We start from the raw sequence: 19,842 nt of genomic DNA, 5'->3' as shown, positions 1-19,842 counted from the left end.
TTCTGCTGACTGCCAACTGCCAGCAGTTCGGCATTTCGAGTCTCAACAGCTCAAGGTTGACACAACCTTCCATCCTTCCAAAATGGGTAAAATGAGGACCCAGATTGTTGGAGGCAAAATGCTGACTCTTTAAAACGCTTAGAGAGGACTGTAAAGCAGCGTGAAGCGGTATATAAGTCTCAGTGCTATTGCTATCAGTATTACTAATGTAAATATTTTTTAAGGGAAGAAAAACAGAAATGGGAAATGCTAAAGATAATCCTGTATTATAGCTTATTTGAAAATAGACCTAAATTTTAAACTTTGCAAGACTTTCCTGCCTAAAGCAAAGATCTCAAACTCACTGCCTGAAGGCCACTTATTGCCCTCCAAGTCATTTTCTGCAGCTCATTACAATCATGGGGGGAACAGTAAGTTGTGCAAGAAATGTCCCTCTTAGCTGGCAGGATCTACCCCAAGAAGGCAGCTCATTTCAGTGGGAATTACAAGTGAAGCAAAACAGTCATTGGCCGCTTTCAGTTTTTGAAGCAATGTTGATGTAAGACAGGCACATGTGGGAGCACATATGAAGATAAATAATTATTTCTAACTGTTGGTTTCTAGCCGTGTCGGATTGGACTGGGCCTGCACCATGGCAGACATTCTGCGAGCGCTGAACTCCTCCTCTCAGTGGCATTATGTGATTGGTGCCTTCACCGACCACTGCATCAAGCAGCTTCCCTTTCAGTTGAAACATACCAACATTTTCACATTACTGGTACTTGTTGGCTTTCCAGAGGTGAGCATATTAAGGCATGTGCTTTTCTAGGCCGCTTTCTGAAGCTGCAAATAGAAATGCAACCAAGACATACAGTTTAAACTTTGATTGATTTCAGTTTAGAGGACTTCAGATGCAATAGACAAAAGTTATATCCAGGCATCTTTTCAGAATGACAGTCCAGATGAATCACATAAATTGATGGAGTATAATTACATGTGTATGTAATTATGTCTGTCATAAATAGATACAAATGATGTAAATTTAGATTACAGTGGCTAACCCCTTCCTCAAATTGTTCAGTAAATCATAGTTTTACCTGTAGCTTGCTTGGATAGAGAGCAAATTTAGTTGTAATCTACTTTAACTGAACAAATGTCATCTGAATGTCTCTTTCCAACTCTACAGGTTCTATGCATGGGAACCAAATCGGTGTACATGGATAATGCAAATGAGGCCCACAATGTGATCATCCTCAAGCATTTCACAGAGAAGAACAGGGCTGTGGTTGTGGATATTAAAACCCGAAAGAGGAAAGCAGGTTCATGTCACTCATGTTTGGATATTTCTTTACATCTTGTACATTGAAACTTAATGTGTGTGTGTGAGCTAAATGGAAAAATTACATGATCACAACTGTGCTTTCCTTTTCCCCACTCACAATCTAGTGCTGGGATAGTTGGCATATTGCTACAACCTGTGATTATTAGTTTCATAACTTACACGTTTGCCTCCTAACCATTACTGCTTTGGAACAGTCATCCAAGTAGTGGGATAATTAACAAAGGAATTAGTTTTTGTAATTTACATTCATTAGAGAGGAAGGGATTACAAGAGAGTAAGCAAGTACACATTGGGGACTATACCGGCTGTTTGCATAGCATGCTTGGTGCTGCCAGTGCCACTATGTCCATTGTGTGCTTTCTTATTCTCTTGAAATCCCTTCCTCTCCAAACTCTGCTCCGCAAATGTGTGGAGAGAAAAACAACAGGACAATACGCACTAACTGTAATGGTGATCACGTAACTGAAGGATGCTGTGAAGGTTGTACATGTGGACATTGGTTGTAAAATTATTTTTCGGCACCATTGTAACTTTGAATGGTCACTGAACAAGGCAGTAAGTAAAGGCTGTCTATATTGAAATAAAATATTAGAAGTGGCTGAATGCATATCATATGACAAAATTATTTACTACAAGCCTATTTTTAATCTACATTCTGCTTACATCATCTTTCTGTGTATGTAAAAAAACAATTCTTTAAAGAGTTTACTTTTGAGGTGGATCTGAATTTTTTTTTAAAGAGTTTGTATTTTTTTCACATTGCAAGACTTAAGTAAACAGAGCTGAACCCAGGACAGCTACCAACTGAAACCTGTGTATTCATCTATTTCTGTTCTAGTAAAAGATCTCCAGCTGATTAAGCCATGTGAGCAAGATGATGCTGAGTCTCAGGGCCAGCTCCGCCAGTATCTCCAACATTTTGTGTTTATAACTAGCCATCTTCTCCAGACCAGCATTGACAGTAGCTTTGCAGAGGCAGTGGAAGCAACGTGGGTTTTATCTCTTGCTCTGAAGGGACTTTACAGAACACTTAAGGTACAGAAATGGACAAAGATTCCTGAGGCATCTTATAACCCAGAATTATATAAATCATTGTGTGGGGGGTGGGGAGCATAGAAGAAAGACCACTGCTGGTTTCTGATAAAGAAACATAGAATCACAGAACTGGAAGAAGACATTTCAATTGCTAAATCGTGCGCAACTCTTCATGACCCCATGGACCACAGTGTGCCAGGCCCCTTGTCCTCCACTGTCTGCCAGAGATGTCCTAAACCCATGTCCATTGCGTCAGTGATACTATCTCATTCTTTGCTGTTCCCTTCTCCTTTTGCCTTCAATTTTTACCAACATCAGGATCTTTTCAAATGAGACATCTCATTTGGTGGCCATAGTATTTGAGGTTTAGCTTCAGAGTCTAAGAGGGCATTTAGGCCTCTGCCCTGGAATCCAGATTGAAACGTTAATTAAAAATGGCTGTCTAGCTTTGACTTTGAACCAACCATTTTAGGTTCTTTAAAATAACAGAAGAAAGAACCTAAAGGAATAAGAAGGTCCACTAAGAATACAGCTTAAGACTGTTGATAATTCTATTATCTAAAAGTTACAGTTAAGACAAAAGCCAGCAGCCAAAATCCCTTCACCCTTCTAAAAAGTTATTTTCAATCTTTATAATTTAATACACAAGCACTGCAATCCAAGATTATGTTTTCTTGATCAGATTACAATATACCACATTATTTTTTTCTTTGGGAAGGAACAGAGGTCTATATCTAATTCTTCAAACTATAGATGAAAACGTGATCTTCATATGTTCAGTGCCTTTCTCATGTAAGAAATCCTTTAACAAAAAATCCTGGAAAAAATCTGTCCATATGGGCCAGCATGTCTCAACCTCAACATTGTTAAAATGTGTGAACTCAACAGTTGAAGTCCACACATGTTAACATTGTTGAGATTGAGAAAACCTGATAAGCTATCATTCTTAGTCAAAGTGTTAATGGTTACCATTTTTTCTTGTGATCAACAGACACATGCTTTTGAAGAAATACGCACAGCCTTTCTGCAATCTGGTTTGCTTAAGCTGTTGGTGAAGAAGTGTAGCAAAGGGACAGGCTTCAGTAAGACTTGGCTTCTGAGAGACTTGGAGGTAACATAACAATGCATTTAAGCAGCTGGGCAAGTTCTTCCCTATGAACAGTACTGTTATTTGAATTATTCTGTACATCCAGCAGTTCCTTCTCATTCTTGCAGTTTTGTGTTCTTCATAATTTTAATTATTCTAATTATGCTTCAACTAAGGAATATTAAATGGATGTGTCACTAGCCTTTTTGCTCCAGACTGGAATGATATACACACAGCAAACCTAATCAGAATGCAAATTGATAGAGGGAGGGGGGACTGGAGGCATTGTGAGTCTGTTATAGATTGTGACAGCCTTTTTGAGAATAAGAGTTCCGTGGCATTTCAATAAATGAATGTTCACTTCATCGTTTAACAATATATTATTATTGATTATGTTCATGCTTTATTGATCAACTACTAAAATCTGAGAGTATAGCTAAAGGCTAAAGAGGAAGCAGCCTTACAGAAGAGAAGCAAATCTGGTCTGTAATTTGTCTTGTAACTTAAATTGTACCTTGTCTTTGTCCTTGCAGATCTTGTCAGTCATGCTTTATTCTTCAAAAAAGGAGTTAAACTCGATAGCTGAGCAGAAGGACATAGAGTTCAATGAGCGAGATCATGAGCAAGCAGTAAATGAGTCTGTTGATACTTCTGATCCTGAGCAGAATAGGCTTGACCCACTGGAGGGCTTGGATGAAACCACCAAAATATGCTTCCTGGTACTGTTTTTTCTTTATTGTGCAGTGGACAGGGTGGGAACAGTGCTTTCTCAAAAGCACAGCATGTCAGCTTGTGTTGCACTGTGCATGTTGTTTGAAGTTCTCTTGAGACAACAAGGGATTGGTCCTCATCAAGACAAAAGGCAGGCCTAAGAATACAAGCAGAAATTTCAGATTAGTGTTTCACTCAGGGAGAAGGCTAACTGGTATAAAAGTCAAGGAGTGCAGCCATACAGTGTGTGTCCCTGAAGTTATATTGCATTTCACCATCTCTGCTTCAATGTTCAACTTCAGTTTGTCCCAAAATACAGATAAAAAGTCCTGTTAGCATGTTATAGTGGCAAAAATAAGACCCAGTTATGCCTGAATGATCAACAAATTAGGTGTACTATCAGTTTCATAGACTCTAGTCAACTTTGAACAGATACATGGTTAGCCTCTGAAGTGGACTCTAGTCCATGTAAAACTTTTTCTTGAACAGATCTATATATTTCAGGTAATATTAGGCTGATGTTTTTAGTGTTTTTACTTTGTTGTTTTCTGTGAAAGTAAATGCAATGAATTGACAGAAATTGCATTGACACCTCCATCTTTTACAGCAGATCTTATCTATCCAACCAGTATTAGTCATGCGGGGGGTGGGGGTATTTGTATATTGTGGAAGCCTAACGTAGTATTTCGCATTCAAATGTTGACTCTGCCATTGCAATACTTCCACAATTGTTTTTAGAGGCATAGAAAAAAACAGTTGGATTTTTGGTGTTCACTGGCAATGAAACATCTGGTAAAAAATATTTGCAGTTTAAAAAAAACAACCAAGCCAAAACCAAGAACCCAAGAATTCAACCCTGAGCTACATTGTCTAATATTAGGAAATATTTTTCCTTCTTCTCACCTAATCAGAGTTAAACCTCTTTTCAGATGACACACGATGCTCTTGATGCACCTCTACACATCCTTCGAGCCATGTATGAACTTCATATGAAAAGGACAGATTCTTTCTTCCTAGAGGTTCAGAAGAGGTAAGCGTATTTCCAAAGCCGACTTGGAATGAAAAGTTTATCTATCCATAGTGACTTAATTAATCTATTGATCAAAAATACCTAAAAAGGAAATTAGCAGATAGCCAAGAATTTATTTTTAACAATTGCAGGTATTGTGCAATGGGGCCAGGCGACTACTTGTATTTCTAAATGAGCTATTGATTATTTTGAGGAAGACAAGAGAATCATTTCAAAGGACAGCTTTCTTGTTGGCCAGGTTTTAGTGAGGAGAACTATTTACTGTGCAAGAAACATGCCATCATGGTTTTGCTCATCTACAAGCTAAAATGGCACAACCCCAGAGATAGGCAGACCACTTCTGTAAGATACCTTTATGCTATAATCTTTTGATAAACAACCATTTCAGAGTTGTTATCCTTTCATTCTTACTATAAATTATGATAGAGCCCAACACATCCACAAATTTTCTTGACCTTCTAGAGACAGAGAGAGGATAAATTAGTTACCCTGGCTTTGAAAACATGTTTATATTGCAAATTAAAAGTGTAAAATATAAATTATTATTTTTTTTTAAACAAGTTTTATTTTTCAAGACAAACAATACATAAATACACATAAACACAAAACATAAAAGTATAAAAAATCTCTTTTCTGAAAGTTGCTTAGTCCCGGGTTAAAACTCTTGGTACAGACACAAGTTCAATTTCATATTCATTTTACATACCATTTCATATCTTCTTAACATTTTCAATTTTCTATATAACTTCTCCTCTCCTTTAAATTTTCTCAATTTTATTTCATTTTTATTTTTTTATCTCCTCTCAATTCATATCGTAATATTTATTATTCTTTGTCTGTTCTATTCCAGCCAATCATTTATTTTTCTTCTTTAAAAAAAAAGAAGAAGTACTTCTCCTATACACTATATGGAGTATGATGCCTTTGTCTTTTTCCCCTATATTTATAGTACTTAATATAAAATACATAACCTACATTGGGATTCTGTCTGATACATTCTAAAATTATACTATATTATCAAAAATAATACAAATCTATTCATTAATATTGATATTCATTCATATCTTAGATATTTAACTCATTACTTTTCAATTAAATCACATGCTTTTATGAGAGCCCTATTTTTCAAAATTATTCCCCCCCCCCTCACATATTATAGCTCAATATTTCATTGAAATGTTCCTCCTTCTTCTACTTCAAATCTCATTTCACAAGAGGTTTGCTAATATACCATCTTCTAATTATTAATATTAACAATCATTTATATCTTAAACATTTTATCCATTTCAATTGAATGTCATGCCTTTGTGGGAACACTTATGCTTTCCATGATTATTACACCCCCCCACATCACAATCTTGGATCATATTTCATTACAATACTCCCTTTTTCTTAACAAAAATTTCACTTGTTTATGTTAAATATTTTATCACATTTTAAACTACATATTATTTCTAATTTTCTATAATTACTTCTAAATACAGATATAAAAATGCAATCTTATGTACCTTCTAGAATCCCATTAACAATAAGACTTATCCATTATCTCTGAAAAACTTTTGCTTCTTAATATCTTGCTCCTCACCATCCTTTCTCCCTTGCTTCTTCTTCTCCTTGTCCTCTTTAACCCCTTGTCTCCCCACCTCCCTTTTATTCTGCTTTCCCCCTTTCTGTTGTTTCTTAACATAATGTCCCTTTTCCACCTTATTCTTCTCTTTTTGGGCTGTTTTTCCAGATCTTAAAGACCTCCGCTTTTTCCCTTCTCCAATCAAAGTCCTTTTCTCATCAAAGATGGCTTCTCCTTCTTCTTTATCCCCATCATCCTCATTCTGCTTCACATAAATATAAACCGCCATTTCTAAGTATTGGAAAATAGTGCCAAGTCCATCTTCACCTCCTTGTTTTTCTCTTTCAAATTTTTGATATATAAGTTCCAATTCATCCATAGATGATGCCATTGTGTAGAGAAAAAGTTTTTCCAAACAACCACCCAGATGATTTAATCAGAAATAATTTCCAAGGTTCCAAAATCACCAAACAATCCAAACAGACTGTTTCTTTTAGATACCTTCTTCTTCTTGACTTTCTCTTTCTGGGGTTAAAGTAATCACAAATCCTTTTCAAATATATTTTTTGGAAGTTTTTAAACTCTGCAATTCTAGGCAATCTTCTCCTTATTTTCAAATTTTACTCAGATTTTTTTTCACTCTCCCTTCCCACTCACAGCCAAAAAGATTTTTTTTTCCCCGGTGTCACTTTAGGAAGGAGAGTCGAACAAAGAAAAAAAAAACTTTTCCCTTTAGGGTATTCGCAGCTTGTAACTCTCGCAAGGAACAATAGATACTTAACAGCTTTCAAGGTTCCAAATAACTTTCTCCCGTCTTGTCCCAGCCAGAAGCAACTTTCACTTCTCTTTCAGCTCTCTCCCTCCTGCTCTTGCTTACCCGGCTGCAGCTTTCTTGGCGGCCATTGCTGACCGCCGTTCCTCCGCCTCGGGAAAAGGGAGTTTAGCCGGCTGGGGAGGGGTTTGCGGCACCCCAAACCCCTTGCCGGATCCCCTATCTTCCGCTGCCTCTACAGGGCAGCTGTATCCCCAGATCCAAATGGATCGGGAACCTTAAGTGAACGCAGCAGGGATCGCACAGTGGCAAATCCCTGCCGCCGCCGAAAGCTAGCAAACCGGAAGGGCCAAAATATAAATTATTTTTATTGCATGGAACATGGACAAGATACCTAGAAACAAAGCCACGTGACCGTATAACTGCTAATATAAAGTAGCGCTTGATGGGATGAAACATAGGGAAGGGTTTTAAATGTAGAATTTGCTCAGCTCAAAGGTACTGTCTTTAAATTCTGACAGTAAAAATATTTGTGTGCATATTGTTAAAAGATTTGATGGGGAAGTACTTACCATGGATGAAAGGATTCGTACATTGGCTCAAAAATGGCAACCCAGTAAGCGTTTACGCACAGAAGAGCAGAATTCCAAAGCCCTGGATACAGATATGATCATTGTGCCATGTTTGGTGAGCATACTGTTTTATGCAAAGCATTTTTTTTTACTTTATTTTTTTATTTATGTAGTAATATCTACCAATACTTCCATCAAACGTGATCATTAACCATATTAGCTGGAACTGATTAGAATTCTAGTCTGAGCATCTGGAAGGACACGGGCATTGAGAAATGCTGGTTGATTGCAATGTACACCGAACTAATATCGCCATTCTTGAGTCATTCATTGGCATAGCTATGAGATATTTGGAGAAGCAAAAATTTAATACATCTACAGCAGGGGTGTCAAAATTCCAGGCCCGTTGATCACATCACGGGGTACTTAGATCTGGCCCGCAGGGCTGCCCTTGAGACAACGAAGAACTACGGCGCCTCTGCCAGTGAAAAGGAGCTCGGGAGGGCCACACGGGGCCCTCTGGGGCTCCATTTTTGCTAGCAGAAGGCTGTAGGAGGCTGTCACTGCCGAAAATGGAGCCTGGGAGGGCCATGCGCGGCCCTCATGAGCTCCATTTTCGCTGGCAGAGTGCTAGCAAAACAAACTACTAGCAAAAGTGGCATTTGATCACCCAAGTGACATTGAGCTGCCCCCCCCCCCGGGGGGGTGGGGGCAGAACACAACCCTGATGTAGCTCTTAATGAAACCGGGTTTGACACCCCTGATCTAGAGGATATTAAAGAAACACACAACAAAAAATATGATATATCTGCAATATCAAACCCTTACATTCAAAATGTACTGTAGAATGTTAATGCATTTTTTAAACACTAGTGTCCAGTTTGGAGAGCTTTACAAGCAGTCTTCAATATATGTCCGGTCATTTAGGGGTAGGTGATTAGCTGATTCAGCATGGTATACCATTCAGGATTTTAGATGTGGACAAGCAAGACTTCAGTTCCAGTCTCCACTTAATCATAAAGACCCATTACAGTTTTTATTACTGACTCTTATATAAAAAAAAATCACACAGTACATGGGCAGCATCCAAAAGCAGGATAGATTTTGAAATGAGATAATTTCACATCTACTGAGAGTCCTTTTATGTTACAGTCCAAGCCTGTTCCCTGCAACAAAGCCACTGATGAATCCAACCCAGTGACCCAGAAGCTCATCACCAACACAGAAAGTGACCTCCAACTCAGCTACGCCAAACAACGACGCACCAAAAGCTCTGTCCTCCTGCATAAAGAGTTGGACTCCAAAAGCAAGAAAACCGTGCGGGGTTATCTCTACCGAGTCAATGAAGCTACTGCTGTCCTGTATGCCAGGCATGTCCTCGCTTTGTTATTGGCTGAGTGGCCTGACGACGTAGCAATAAGTGAGGAGATGTTAGATCTCAGTGGCCCAGCACACATGACATATATCCTGGACATGCTGTTGCAGCTAGAGGAAAAACAGCTGTGTGAAAAGGTAAATTATTTGTTTTATCCCTCTGATTTGGGAGTGAACTGGGAAAAGTAGCTTGACACTAGCAGATAAATCAGAACATAAATCAGTCCCAAGCAACAAATGCAACTCACTTGTTTTGTTTGGGCCAATTTTGTCTTTAATACACTAGAAGACAATATTTTAGTCTTCTATTCAAGTTGAATTTCAAGAGGAAAAAAGAGAAACAGAATATTTCCATTTTCCTTGTTCCATTTCCCACCCTTTCCTTGTTACCTGACTGTTTCAGCTGCATAATCAAATTATCCATGAAGATTGCATAAAATTCATGACAGAAGAGATTCAGATGTAGAATGTCTGTAAGAAATTGTAAAGCACTTATTTATCATGTAGAAAATCATAGTTCAATCTCAAATAAAGCGATCCTGGAATGCCTGAGTATTTGGATAACTGTTAGTCACTGTAAAAGGAATTGGGCTAGGTGGACAATAACTGCCTTATTTTTTCAGGGAGAATGCATGCTTCCTGTTTTGACCATAACTGATGTTACTGGAGCGGTCCATTAATACTAACAAAAAAAAATCCTTTAGATTATCAGTTTTGACCTGTAGAAATGTGGTTACAAGGTGTTCTTATCCATGTGCTCTAAATTTTGGCTTCTACTTAGAAACCATCTCCTTCCTCCTAGTTTTCTTCTTTAAATTGGAAAAAAAAGTTTGAAATTGCTTCCTAATCTTGTTAAGAATGATCTCTAATTAATTTTGTTCATACTTAAATCTGTGAATCCATTCCGAAGGAGAAATAGTGAATAGTTGTATAGTAAGTACTTTTCTCACTTTTAGACCTCAGGGTCTCGGGCAAAAGCAGACGAAGGCTATCCAGTGTCTCTTTGTTTCTTCTCTACCTTTCTTGTTTCATTACTCATCACACCCACCTGTATTTTTTATTGATACCAAACTTAACTTGGAACAACATTTATTTTGTGAATCATTTTTGTGTGGTCATTCCCTCATCTTGGTCTATCCTACAGATTCTACTGAAAGTGCTCCGTGGATGCAGTGGAACCATGCTAGCAAAGATGGCACTTACAGCCTGTCAGTTCATGGAGGAGCCTGGGATGGCAGTCCAAGTGCGCGAGTCCAAGCATCCTTACAACAATAATACAAACTTTGAGGTACTATGCTTAGTAGTCTTGATGCCAGGTGAGCAAAATGTCAGTCATGTTTGCATTGGCAGTTCCAAATGAAAAAGACCACCTCGTATTGTTCAATTTTATCAAAAAGGTGGCTATGGTCAACCCAATTAAATGCCTTACTGTGTAGACTATAGGTACAAGGCTACCAAAGAAGAAATGGCGGACTGAAGACAGTTCCACAAAAAGCAAAGCTGATGACTGAAGTGAAATGAAGAGCTGGCGAATAGACTCGCTCTTTGATAATTCATCTCCAGACAAGGGGAAGATATAAGGTCATTCACAAGTGCTGCAGACTGTTGTTCCTCCCAAGGAGACTGTGAGAAAGAAATCTCTGGCAGGTTTCGAGCTCTGGGAGATGAGGGAATGGCCATTTTACTCAAACTCTGGTTGGCACCTTTGAAAGGACACTGGGGCTTGTATGCTTCCTTTTCTAAACATTTTCAGAAATTATTTATTAATTGCCTTTGGGCTATTAGGAACTTTTGGATTGACAAGTTTTACAGCACCAGATGGGTTTCCTTTAACCCTTAGTGAAAGAAGTTTTAAATACAAGTTTTTAAAAAATTGTTTGGAATAAACAACAAAAGGATGATTAAAATTTTGGTTTTAGAAAGTTACAAATGGGTTAAGGGTCCAGATAAGATAATTCAATCTTGTCTTGAAATAAGATTTTGATATTGATTGTAAGGAGCCTTTCCCATTAGAAAATCGCTCTTTTTTAATTCTTTAAAAACATCCATAAAAAATAAGATTTTAAAAATTAGACTAGAAGGAAGCAAAGATTATAATTAAAAGAGAAAAACATTTAAATTTGATTCTGACAAGATTGAAACTGATTTGAAAGTAAAATTTAAAATGTCAGGCAACAAGAATTATATAAAAAAGATACTACATTGGACATACAAAAGAAACCAGCTGATGTTTTAATAATTGAAAGGGATATACAAATGACAAATCATAATGACCTGGATAATTTTTATATTTGATTTATTTTATTTACTTGATTTTTTTCCCATTTTTTCTAATTTCTCACAAAATTCTTCAAAGCTTTAATAAGTCTGTAATTAAATAAATTTAATTAAAGTTTTGAAGAATTTTGTGAGAAATTAGAAAAAATGAAAGAAATCAAGTTCTGGGACATTATTTGAAAGGACTAAAGATCAAGATTGTTAGGAGTAAAAGCAAAGATTCTACAGTTGTTTTGATCAAGGTTTGCCAGAAATAACATATTATTATTTTTAGTAACCTTTAATGGACTTTTGCTGACCTCCGGATAGAAATGATGAGGCTTTAAGGGAAGGATGGTTCCATGTGAGTAGCAGGCATGAATATGTGCACGCCCAACTCATTTAAGGGGGAAATCAGGAGGACTGTTAGAAAGTGGAGCAAGATAGCACCTGAGCTTTGGTGTGAGGTTAAAAACAGCAGACACAGAAACTCGTTGAAAGAATGGTGAAATAAATCATTTTATTTGTTTAAAAATATTTGATTCTGCATTCAAAAGTGACTCTGCAGGAATTGAAATGCTTAACCTTCAGCTTTTGGTGAGGTGGTTAGATAGACCCATGCAGCTTTACCTAGGGCCAAATGGTTTTGCTGGGCTGCATGTTCCTCTTCATGGACTAGGCAAGGATTTCCCCATTTTTGAGCTGTAAGGTTCCAGCAGGTTTTCTTTAGTCATTTTGGTTGATTGGCTTCTACCCATTTGGTCCATGTTGATATGGGACTGTGGAACACCACTAATATTCATACATTCTTTTACCCACAGGATAAAGTTCATATCCCTGGTGCTATCTACCTCTCAGTCAAATTTGACTCTCAGTGTAATACCGAAGAGGGATGTGATGAGTTGGTCATAGCCAGCAGCTGTGACTTCATCCATGATCGACATACATTCAGCGGGCCTCCACACAAATGGACTGATTTTGAACTTCCAGGTAAACTACAAAATATTTCTTCAAGAAACCAATTATCCCTTATTTTGAAGATTCATGTCAGAAGTAACAGCATAACAGAATAACAGAGTTGGAAGGCACATTGAAGGTCTTATAGTCCAACCCCTCTGTTCAAGCAGGAGGACCCTATACCATTCCAGAAAAAGGACTGTCCAGTCTCTTCTTAAAAGTCTCCAGTGATGGAGCACCAACAACTTCTAGAGGCAAGCCGTTCCACTGGTTCATTGTTCTCACTGTTAGGAAATTTCTCCTTAGTTCTAGTTTGTTTCTCTCCTTGATTAGTTTCCATCCATTGTTTCTTGCCTTGCCTTTTGGTGCTTTGGAAAATAAGTACCCAGTGTTTTGGGCCCAGTGGATACATTTTGAAATTTTGAAAAGATGTTATGACAATTTTCAGAAAATGGCTACTACACTGGACATGGGCAGTCAAAAACATTCATGTATCAAATATTAATTGGTGATATTAGATGCTCTTAATTATCACAATTGACCTTTGTCTTTTGAGAAGCAAGTGGACACCTTTTCAAACAAAATATTAAGTAGTATACATTCACTGCTTGTAATTTCTAATACTGCCTCTGAAATGCTTGTAAGAACTCAAAGCCATAAATAGGAATTAGATCTATGTATTTTGCCAAAAATGTCCTGATTGGGGCAAAAAAAAAAGTCCATTCCTGACAATGGGTTCATTTAACGACCATACTTAGTTTGATGTACACCCTGTTCTACCTCTCTATTCCCTTGGTTTTTTTTGTAGATTGGAAAGAGCCTTATGGAATTCTCTCCTCGTCCTTCATTTATTCTTTATAACATTATTTCCATACTAGTGCTAGTCTGAATTCTATCATGATAAGAATCCTGATAAAGTCTGTCTTTATAAGTGCAGAAGGATTGCTGTTAGTTTTCTTTGTTTTATTTAAAAACTATATTTTACTGCATCTGTGTAAACCAAGGGAGCGGGGAAGTAGGCCTTTCAGATTACAAAGATAATGTGGTTTTTCATTTTTTTACTAAATATTCCTACTCCTGTTTTAGCTGTTACTAGATGCTATGGAGCCTATCAAATGGTTTAAATGGCTGATTTGAGTGTGTGTTGTCACCAAGCTTGTGTGTGTATGTGTGTTATTATTTTATTTTTATTTTATTAATTTTTTGTCATTGTGTTTTTATTTGCCTGTAAGTCGCCTAGAGTCGCTGTGAGTGAGTAGGCAGCTATATGTGAGTGAGTAGGCAGTAAGAGCCATGATGGTTTAGTTGTTAGAATGCAGTACTGCAGGCTACTTCTGCTGACTGCCGACTGACTGCAGTGGCAGTTTGAATCTCACCAGGCTCAAGGTTGACTCAGCCTTCCATCCTTCTGAGGTGGGTCAAATGAGGAGGACCCAGATTGTTGGGGGCAATAGGCTGACTCTGTAAACTGCTTGGAGAGGGCTGTAAAAAGCACTGTGAAGTGGTATATAAGTCTAAGTGCTATTGCTATATAAATTTTCTGAAATAAATACACAAATAAATAAATAAATTTTGATTATTTTAATCCCATCATCTTAATTAATTCCAATAAATGAAGGATTTTTTTAAAAAAAGAATGACTATATAAAGCATTTTTAATACAAATTCTTATGAAAACTACAAATAGTAAAAATAGTAAAAATTACTTTCATACACCTGTAAGAGGGAGACTCATACACCTGTAGGAGTCTCCCTCCTACAGGTGTATGAAAGAAAAAGGCCTTGTCAAACGGGTCACGTCAGGCTGTGTGAGAGAATCTTTCCTTCTTCTTTGACAGGAGATACGCTGTACTACCGATTCACCACTGACATGAGCAATACTGAGTGGGGTTACAAGTTTACAGTAACAGCTGGTCACCTGGGGAGATTCCAAACAGGTCAGTACTGCTTAGGTCACACCTTGTATTATTGCTTAGTGGGTATCTTTACGTAGGGATACTAAATAAAATAAATAAATATGTACATTGAAAACGGAAGAAGATCTAATTCAGTCTCCTTCCAACAACATTGGGAGTCACTGTCCAAACACATCTAGATAGAGGAAGTCAGGGGGCTGCCCTAAGCAAATAAAAACAATTACCTATCTAGATTATTTTAACTTTATGAAACCGCTTTTCTAATCTCCTCAATTATCTGTATGTTTTTCTTAAGCTCTGTACACCACCTTAGTTATGAGCTTTTCTACGGATAAGAGTATAGGATTAATTAAAAAGAAGAATACAGGGACTTAAAAGAACGCATATAGAACGCATATAGAACGCAGTGTGCTTATATTGAATTTCAGGCTTTGAGATCTTGAAGCAAATGCTGTCGGAGGAAAAGGTAATTCCTCATATTCCACTTGCGAAAGTTTGGGAATGGCAGGTGGGCGTGGCCTGCAGGCAAATTGGACACCAACGATTGAAAGCCATCCACTTGCTCTTGAAGATCATACAGTGCAGCGGTGAGAGGTACACGTTCTGATCCCACCTTTGTTTTTCTTGAGGGAGTTCCTAGTTCTTGTGTTTTTGCAGAAGACTCATAATCCACACTACTACTGTATGTTGTGTCATCCTATGATTTTTGAGGGCTGTGTATTTCCATTTTAAACGCTTTGTTTAAGTTGGAATTGAGAGTGTAAAAAATTGAGTTCTCTCCGTTCCAAAGTATAAACGGAAGAAATAGTTTTGTCTCACAAGTGGTTACTTAGCTTTTTTCATACTTCTTTCTTCATAAATATTGACCTGTTTGTTTTTCCAATGAATCCAATGGAAAGTCCCTCCCAACCACTCTCAAGGCAGCACTTAAATTTCTTCTGAAGCCTCTACAGCAGGGGTGTCCAACTTGGCAACTTTAAGACCTGTGAACTTCAACTCCTAGAATTCTGGAAGTTGAAGTTCACAAATCTTAAAGTTGGTAAGGGTGGACATCCCTGCTCTACATAAAGTCCTCCCCCCCACATCATTCTCAAGGCAGCACTTAAATTTCTCCTGAAGCCTTTACAACAGGGATGTCCAAATTGGCAACTTTAAGACTTGTGGACTTCTCCCAGCCTTCTCTCTTCTCCCAGCTGTTGGCTTGCCTTGCTCAAGAGACAATGCATAACAGTGAACTTTATGGGCTATTCACATGACCAGAATGGTCAGAACTTTCCCCCTTCTGTTCCTTTTTCCTTTAACTTAGCACGGGGGCCATGATCAGCAGGCTCATGTAACCTACTCTCTCAGAGGATCATTGCAGTGGCTGAGGCCAAGCATGGAGACTGGGCCTAGTGGTGCAGCAGTACTCCTCCTCATCTCACCGTGGTATTCCTTTCTGTGTTTCTCCATTCCTTTCTGTATTGCCTTGGGTTGCCAGCTGGCACAAGTCACAAGGACTTTGGGGGCAGAGTGAAATATCACCAGTCTGCAGCTCAGACAGAGATCCACCACCACAGTGGGCAAGCACCATTCTGCCACACCTGTAGGGGGATTCCTGCCTGCATCCTAAGGAGAGATGTAGAACCAGACAGCAAGGAGCAAGGAAGTAAAATCATCCTTAGATAAGGAACATGACCAGCAATTATTCCCCAGGTCCACTAGGCTTAGTCAGAAAGCAGGGTTGTTGTTTTTGTACAACTATACAGGGACATCTAGACATCAGTAGGCTTGAAAGACTCAAAATCATTTGGCCCTTCAGATGCCCTAAAGGTTCTAGCCAGAAAAATAGGCAGGCACCTCGGGATTCCATCCCTATTTGCAGCCAGCTGGCTATGTGTGGTTTTCACTCCTCAGTGCCTTATTTCTCCTGCATCTCTTTCTCTAGCGTTGCAGTCTAATGCTGACAAAAGTACTCTTATTTCCTTCAAGAAGAGATCTTGAGCCCTGCCTTCATGACAAGTGGGCAGAAGATGCCTACTATCAATTGCCCCAGCTCCATTGTGGAAAATGAACATTTACACTCTAACTTTTTAGTGTGGTTGTGTGTAAAGCTAATGCTTGGATTCCTAAGAACTACAGGGATAAAATGGCATTCAAAATAGTAACTTGAGATATTGGTATGTGAACGTAAAACAGTGGTCAGTGGTCGTGCCAGTTGCAGAGCGCTGCCTTTCATGCTAATTCTAACACACCTTTTCCCCCCCCAGGGACTGTGATCTCACTTTGCTGAAGCCACTGTGGCATCTTTTCAGCCACATGGAAAAAACCATGAAGTATGAAGTCACTAAGCCAGGGGTCCTTCTTCCACTCCACCGGGCACTCACTGAACTTTTCTTCGTTGCTGAGAGCAGAGTTAGTGTAAGTCATTTGCTTTTCTTTGTTTTGCAGACCACAAAAGTGTGTTCTATATTTTGCTTATGAGCCTCACTTTTTCTGTTTGCAGGAACTTGGGTCTCTGCAGGATTACTTGCTTGCCTTAAATACGGAAGACCATCTCTACCACTGTACAGCCCAGGTAAGACAGCCTGTTCCTCCTGTTCTAAAGCTCCTCTCCATATGGGTGAAGTACTTGGAAGAGTTTGAAATGGGTTCTGTGTGAAGTCCTTTGGAATGACTACATTGGCATCAGGCCAGTGAAACCAGAGACATTGCTCCCAAAATTAGCTCAAATACTATAATAAGAAAAACCAAGTGTTTATTCTATTATCTTCTAAATCCACTTTCTCTTACTGGGGAAAGCTGGTTTTGAAATTCAAATTAACATGCTGAATTCAACCTGAAAAAACTTAACAGCCAGTGGCATTTCCTGATAGTAAATGCAATGTTTTTTTAACTATCTTTCTGCTTTTTTTTTTATTGTTGGTTTGTTTGTTTGTTTTAACAGGCCCTGAAAAACATTGCTGCTATTAGTCTTGCCATTAACTATCCCAACAAATCAACAAGTCCCTGGAATGTCTAGACTTTCGCTGCTCAGAATAACTTAAGTTCTTGTCCAGAGAAACTTTGGTGCAGGCGTTTTCGCTCGGTTCATGAATCGGAGAAAGGCAGAGGCCCCTCTTGCTTCAGTGTATGTGCACTCTGCAGCCAGCCAACCTTTCTTCCTCCCCAACCTAGATTCTGCAAGAGCAAAAGCGCACATCTGGGGAAGCAGGGAGAATTCCTTGGAGCACTTCTGGTGCCATCAAGAGTTATGTATGCACTTCATATCTTTGGAACAGTATTCACCCTCTGAATCTTGGAAGAAAAAAAGGCAGGGAAGGGGGGATGAAGTTCCCCCAAAGAAGGAGAACTCAGGTCATCTTCTGGCAGTCATCACATCCTTCGGTCATCCTGGGCAAACCCTCTTCCCAGAAGGCTAATGAGCGAATGAACTGGAATTAGCAAGTAGCAGCCTGTAAATGCCTGAATGTGGATGGAAGAAGCAAGATGTTTAAGAGGGTTTCAGGCTACAGCATGGCAGAAAACTGAATTGCTGCCTTACACCCTTTTTTCTTTTGAGATGTGAGCTCCTTTCCTATCCAAGGGGCAGCTTCCAGGATCCAGATCAGTTCCTACAAATGAGCAAAAAGAAAGAATGTATTTTCCGGGAAGAGCAGGGTAGATTTTGTGGACAGTTATGGAATGATAGTGGTGGGGTCCGAATTCCTGGAGATGTCATACAATAAAATTTCCCGTGGCCTGGAATTTACAGTATTTGCTCATAAGAAGGCAAGAGAAAGGAAGGGGTTTTTCCCCCAATAAGATCACATTGAGAAGAGAGCGGGAGTGCAACAGGGTTTTTTCCCTCCCCCAAAATCCTAGGACTACTGTGGTGTAGAGAAAGTAAACTACTTCATCTTGCTTTTCACAACAGTAACCACAGAGCTCCTTCTGAATTGGGAAGACATAAGATCTCAAAAATGAAATAAATAGGCTTTAATTTCTCACCTCAGGAGGGAAAATATCAGTGCAGGGTAGAGGAGATTTTGTTGTTGTTGTTGTTTGGTCCTCTCCCAGGACAACTGCATGGAAAGCTAGATGCTTCTATGTGGAAACCATATATTGCCAGCTATATATTCATATTATTATCAAGCTTGCCAGTCATCAGTTGTGCTTCAGTATGTCTTTCAAGATTTTCAGAATCCAGAGGAAACTGGAGGATCTGAACATTGTGATGGCAAATCAGTGTAGGGAAACACATCGAATATATTGCTCCTGCTGAAGCATTAAAAAAAAAAACCAGTGTTTTCTTTATAAAATAAAGATTTAAATATGGTTGATCTTTTGACAGCGAAATAAAAAGATTCAATGTTTCTCAATCTTAGCAACTTTAATGTGTGTGGACTTCAACTCCCAGAATCCCCCAGACAACAAGGCTGGCTGGGGGATTCTGAGAGTTGAAGTCCACACATCTTAAAGTTGCCAAGGTTGCAAAACCCCAGGCTAGATATAACTGCTGAAGATGATGCTAGGTGCTTGCATATTGGTCTTCATGATTGTGCCAAGGGGCTGGAGCTTTCCTGGCTTAAGCAATACACTATAGGGAAAGTGGAGAGTACTTGACTGTTTACAATGGCAAGTGTCAATCAATGTAGAAAAAAACCTCTAACTCTCTTCTCTCTCATCTCTCTTCAAAAGCAGAAGCCATAACCAGCACAATCAGCTTTTGGCCAGGATGCATTCTCTCACAATCAGATTATCTATAAAGCATCCATAACAGGAGAATGATACCTGTTGTAGCAAAGATATCTATTGTCTTCCGAGCTGTATATTGAGACAAGCTATGGATCAGGTGCAGCTAGAAGGGAAGCATTTTCTGAAGGCTATTTCAATGATAGTTGTATCCAAACAGGCCAAAAATCCATTATGAGAGCAATGTTGCTCCTGTAAAAAATAAAATAAAAAAGTCCGTCACAATTTTTAAAAGACAGGGTTTTGATGGATAGCTTGTTGAAAGGGGAAAGGAACTCATGACACCTGGAGTCTCAGCTTATTTTTCTCTCTCCTCTAAAACAAACTTGCAAATTTTATTCATGGGACAGCATGACCTGAGACCTGTAATCAACAGCTTCATGATTTCAATTCCTCCTGTTTCTGTTTGGCTTATAATGTGTCTCTTTCTACATAATCATATGAATATTGAAAAGAAAGGAACTGTTATACCTTGCTTATTGCTTTTCCTATGACCAATAAGAATTTTGAAGCTAGAAAAGATTGAATCCA

General features: G+C 38.6%; 1 protein-coding gene across 1 annotated transcript in view; it reads left to right on the top strand.

Moving 5' to 3' along the window:
- ZZEF1 (zinc finger ZZ-type and EF-hand domain containing 1) overlaps positions 1-18,325 on the top strand; it is a 70,563-nt gene extending 52,238 nt beyond the window's left edge. Inside the window, exons 41-55 of the mRNA XM_087957901.1 lie at positions 604-778; positions 1,166-1,298; positions 2,160-2,356; positions 3,348-3,467; positions 3,977-4,162; positions 5,084-5,184; positions 8,075-8,210; positions 9,248-9,607; positions 10,614-10,757; positions 12,547-12,715; positions 14,521-14,619; positions 15,027-15,192; positions 16,848-16,998; positions 17,084-17,155; positions 17,525-18,325. Coding sequence (XP_087814027.1) covers positions 604-778; positions 1,166-1,298; positions 2,160-2,356; positions 3,348-3,467; positions 3,977-4,162; positions 5,084-5,184; positions 8,075-8,210; positions 9,248-9,607; positions 10,614-10,757; positions 12,547-12,715; positions 14,521-14,619; positions 15,027-15,192; positions 16,848-16,998; positions 17,084-17,155; positions 17,525-17,599 — 2,284 coding nt within the window. The 3' untranslated portion in view covers positions 17,600-18,325. The remainder of the gene's footprint in view (positions 1-603; positions 779-1,165; positions 1,299-2,159; positions 2,357-3,347; positions 3,468-3,976; positions 4,163-5,083; positions 5,185-8,074; positions 8,211-9,247; positions 9,608-10,613; positions 10,758-12,546; positions 12,716-14,520; positions 14,620-15,026; positions 15,193-16,847; positions 16,999-17,083; positions 17,156-17,524) is intronic.
- The last annotated feature ends 1,517 nt before the right edge of the window (positions 18,326-19,842 follow it).

This window comes from Notechis scutatus, chromosome 1 (assembly GCF_049901735.1).
Source record: "Notechis scutatus isolate UNSWTSFEM ecotype Mainland chromosome 1, rNotScu1.2, whole genome shotgun sequence".
In the NCBI taxonomy this organism is placed as follows: Eukaryota; Metazoa; Chordata; class Lepidosauria; order Squamata; family Elapidae; genus Notechis; species Notechis scutatus.
Note: the sequence above shows the minus strand (reverse complement) of the source record. Positions and strands in the feature narration are given on the sequence as shown.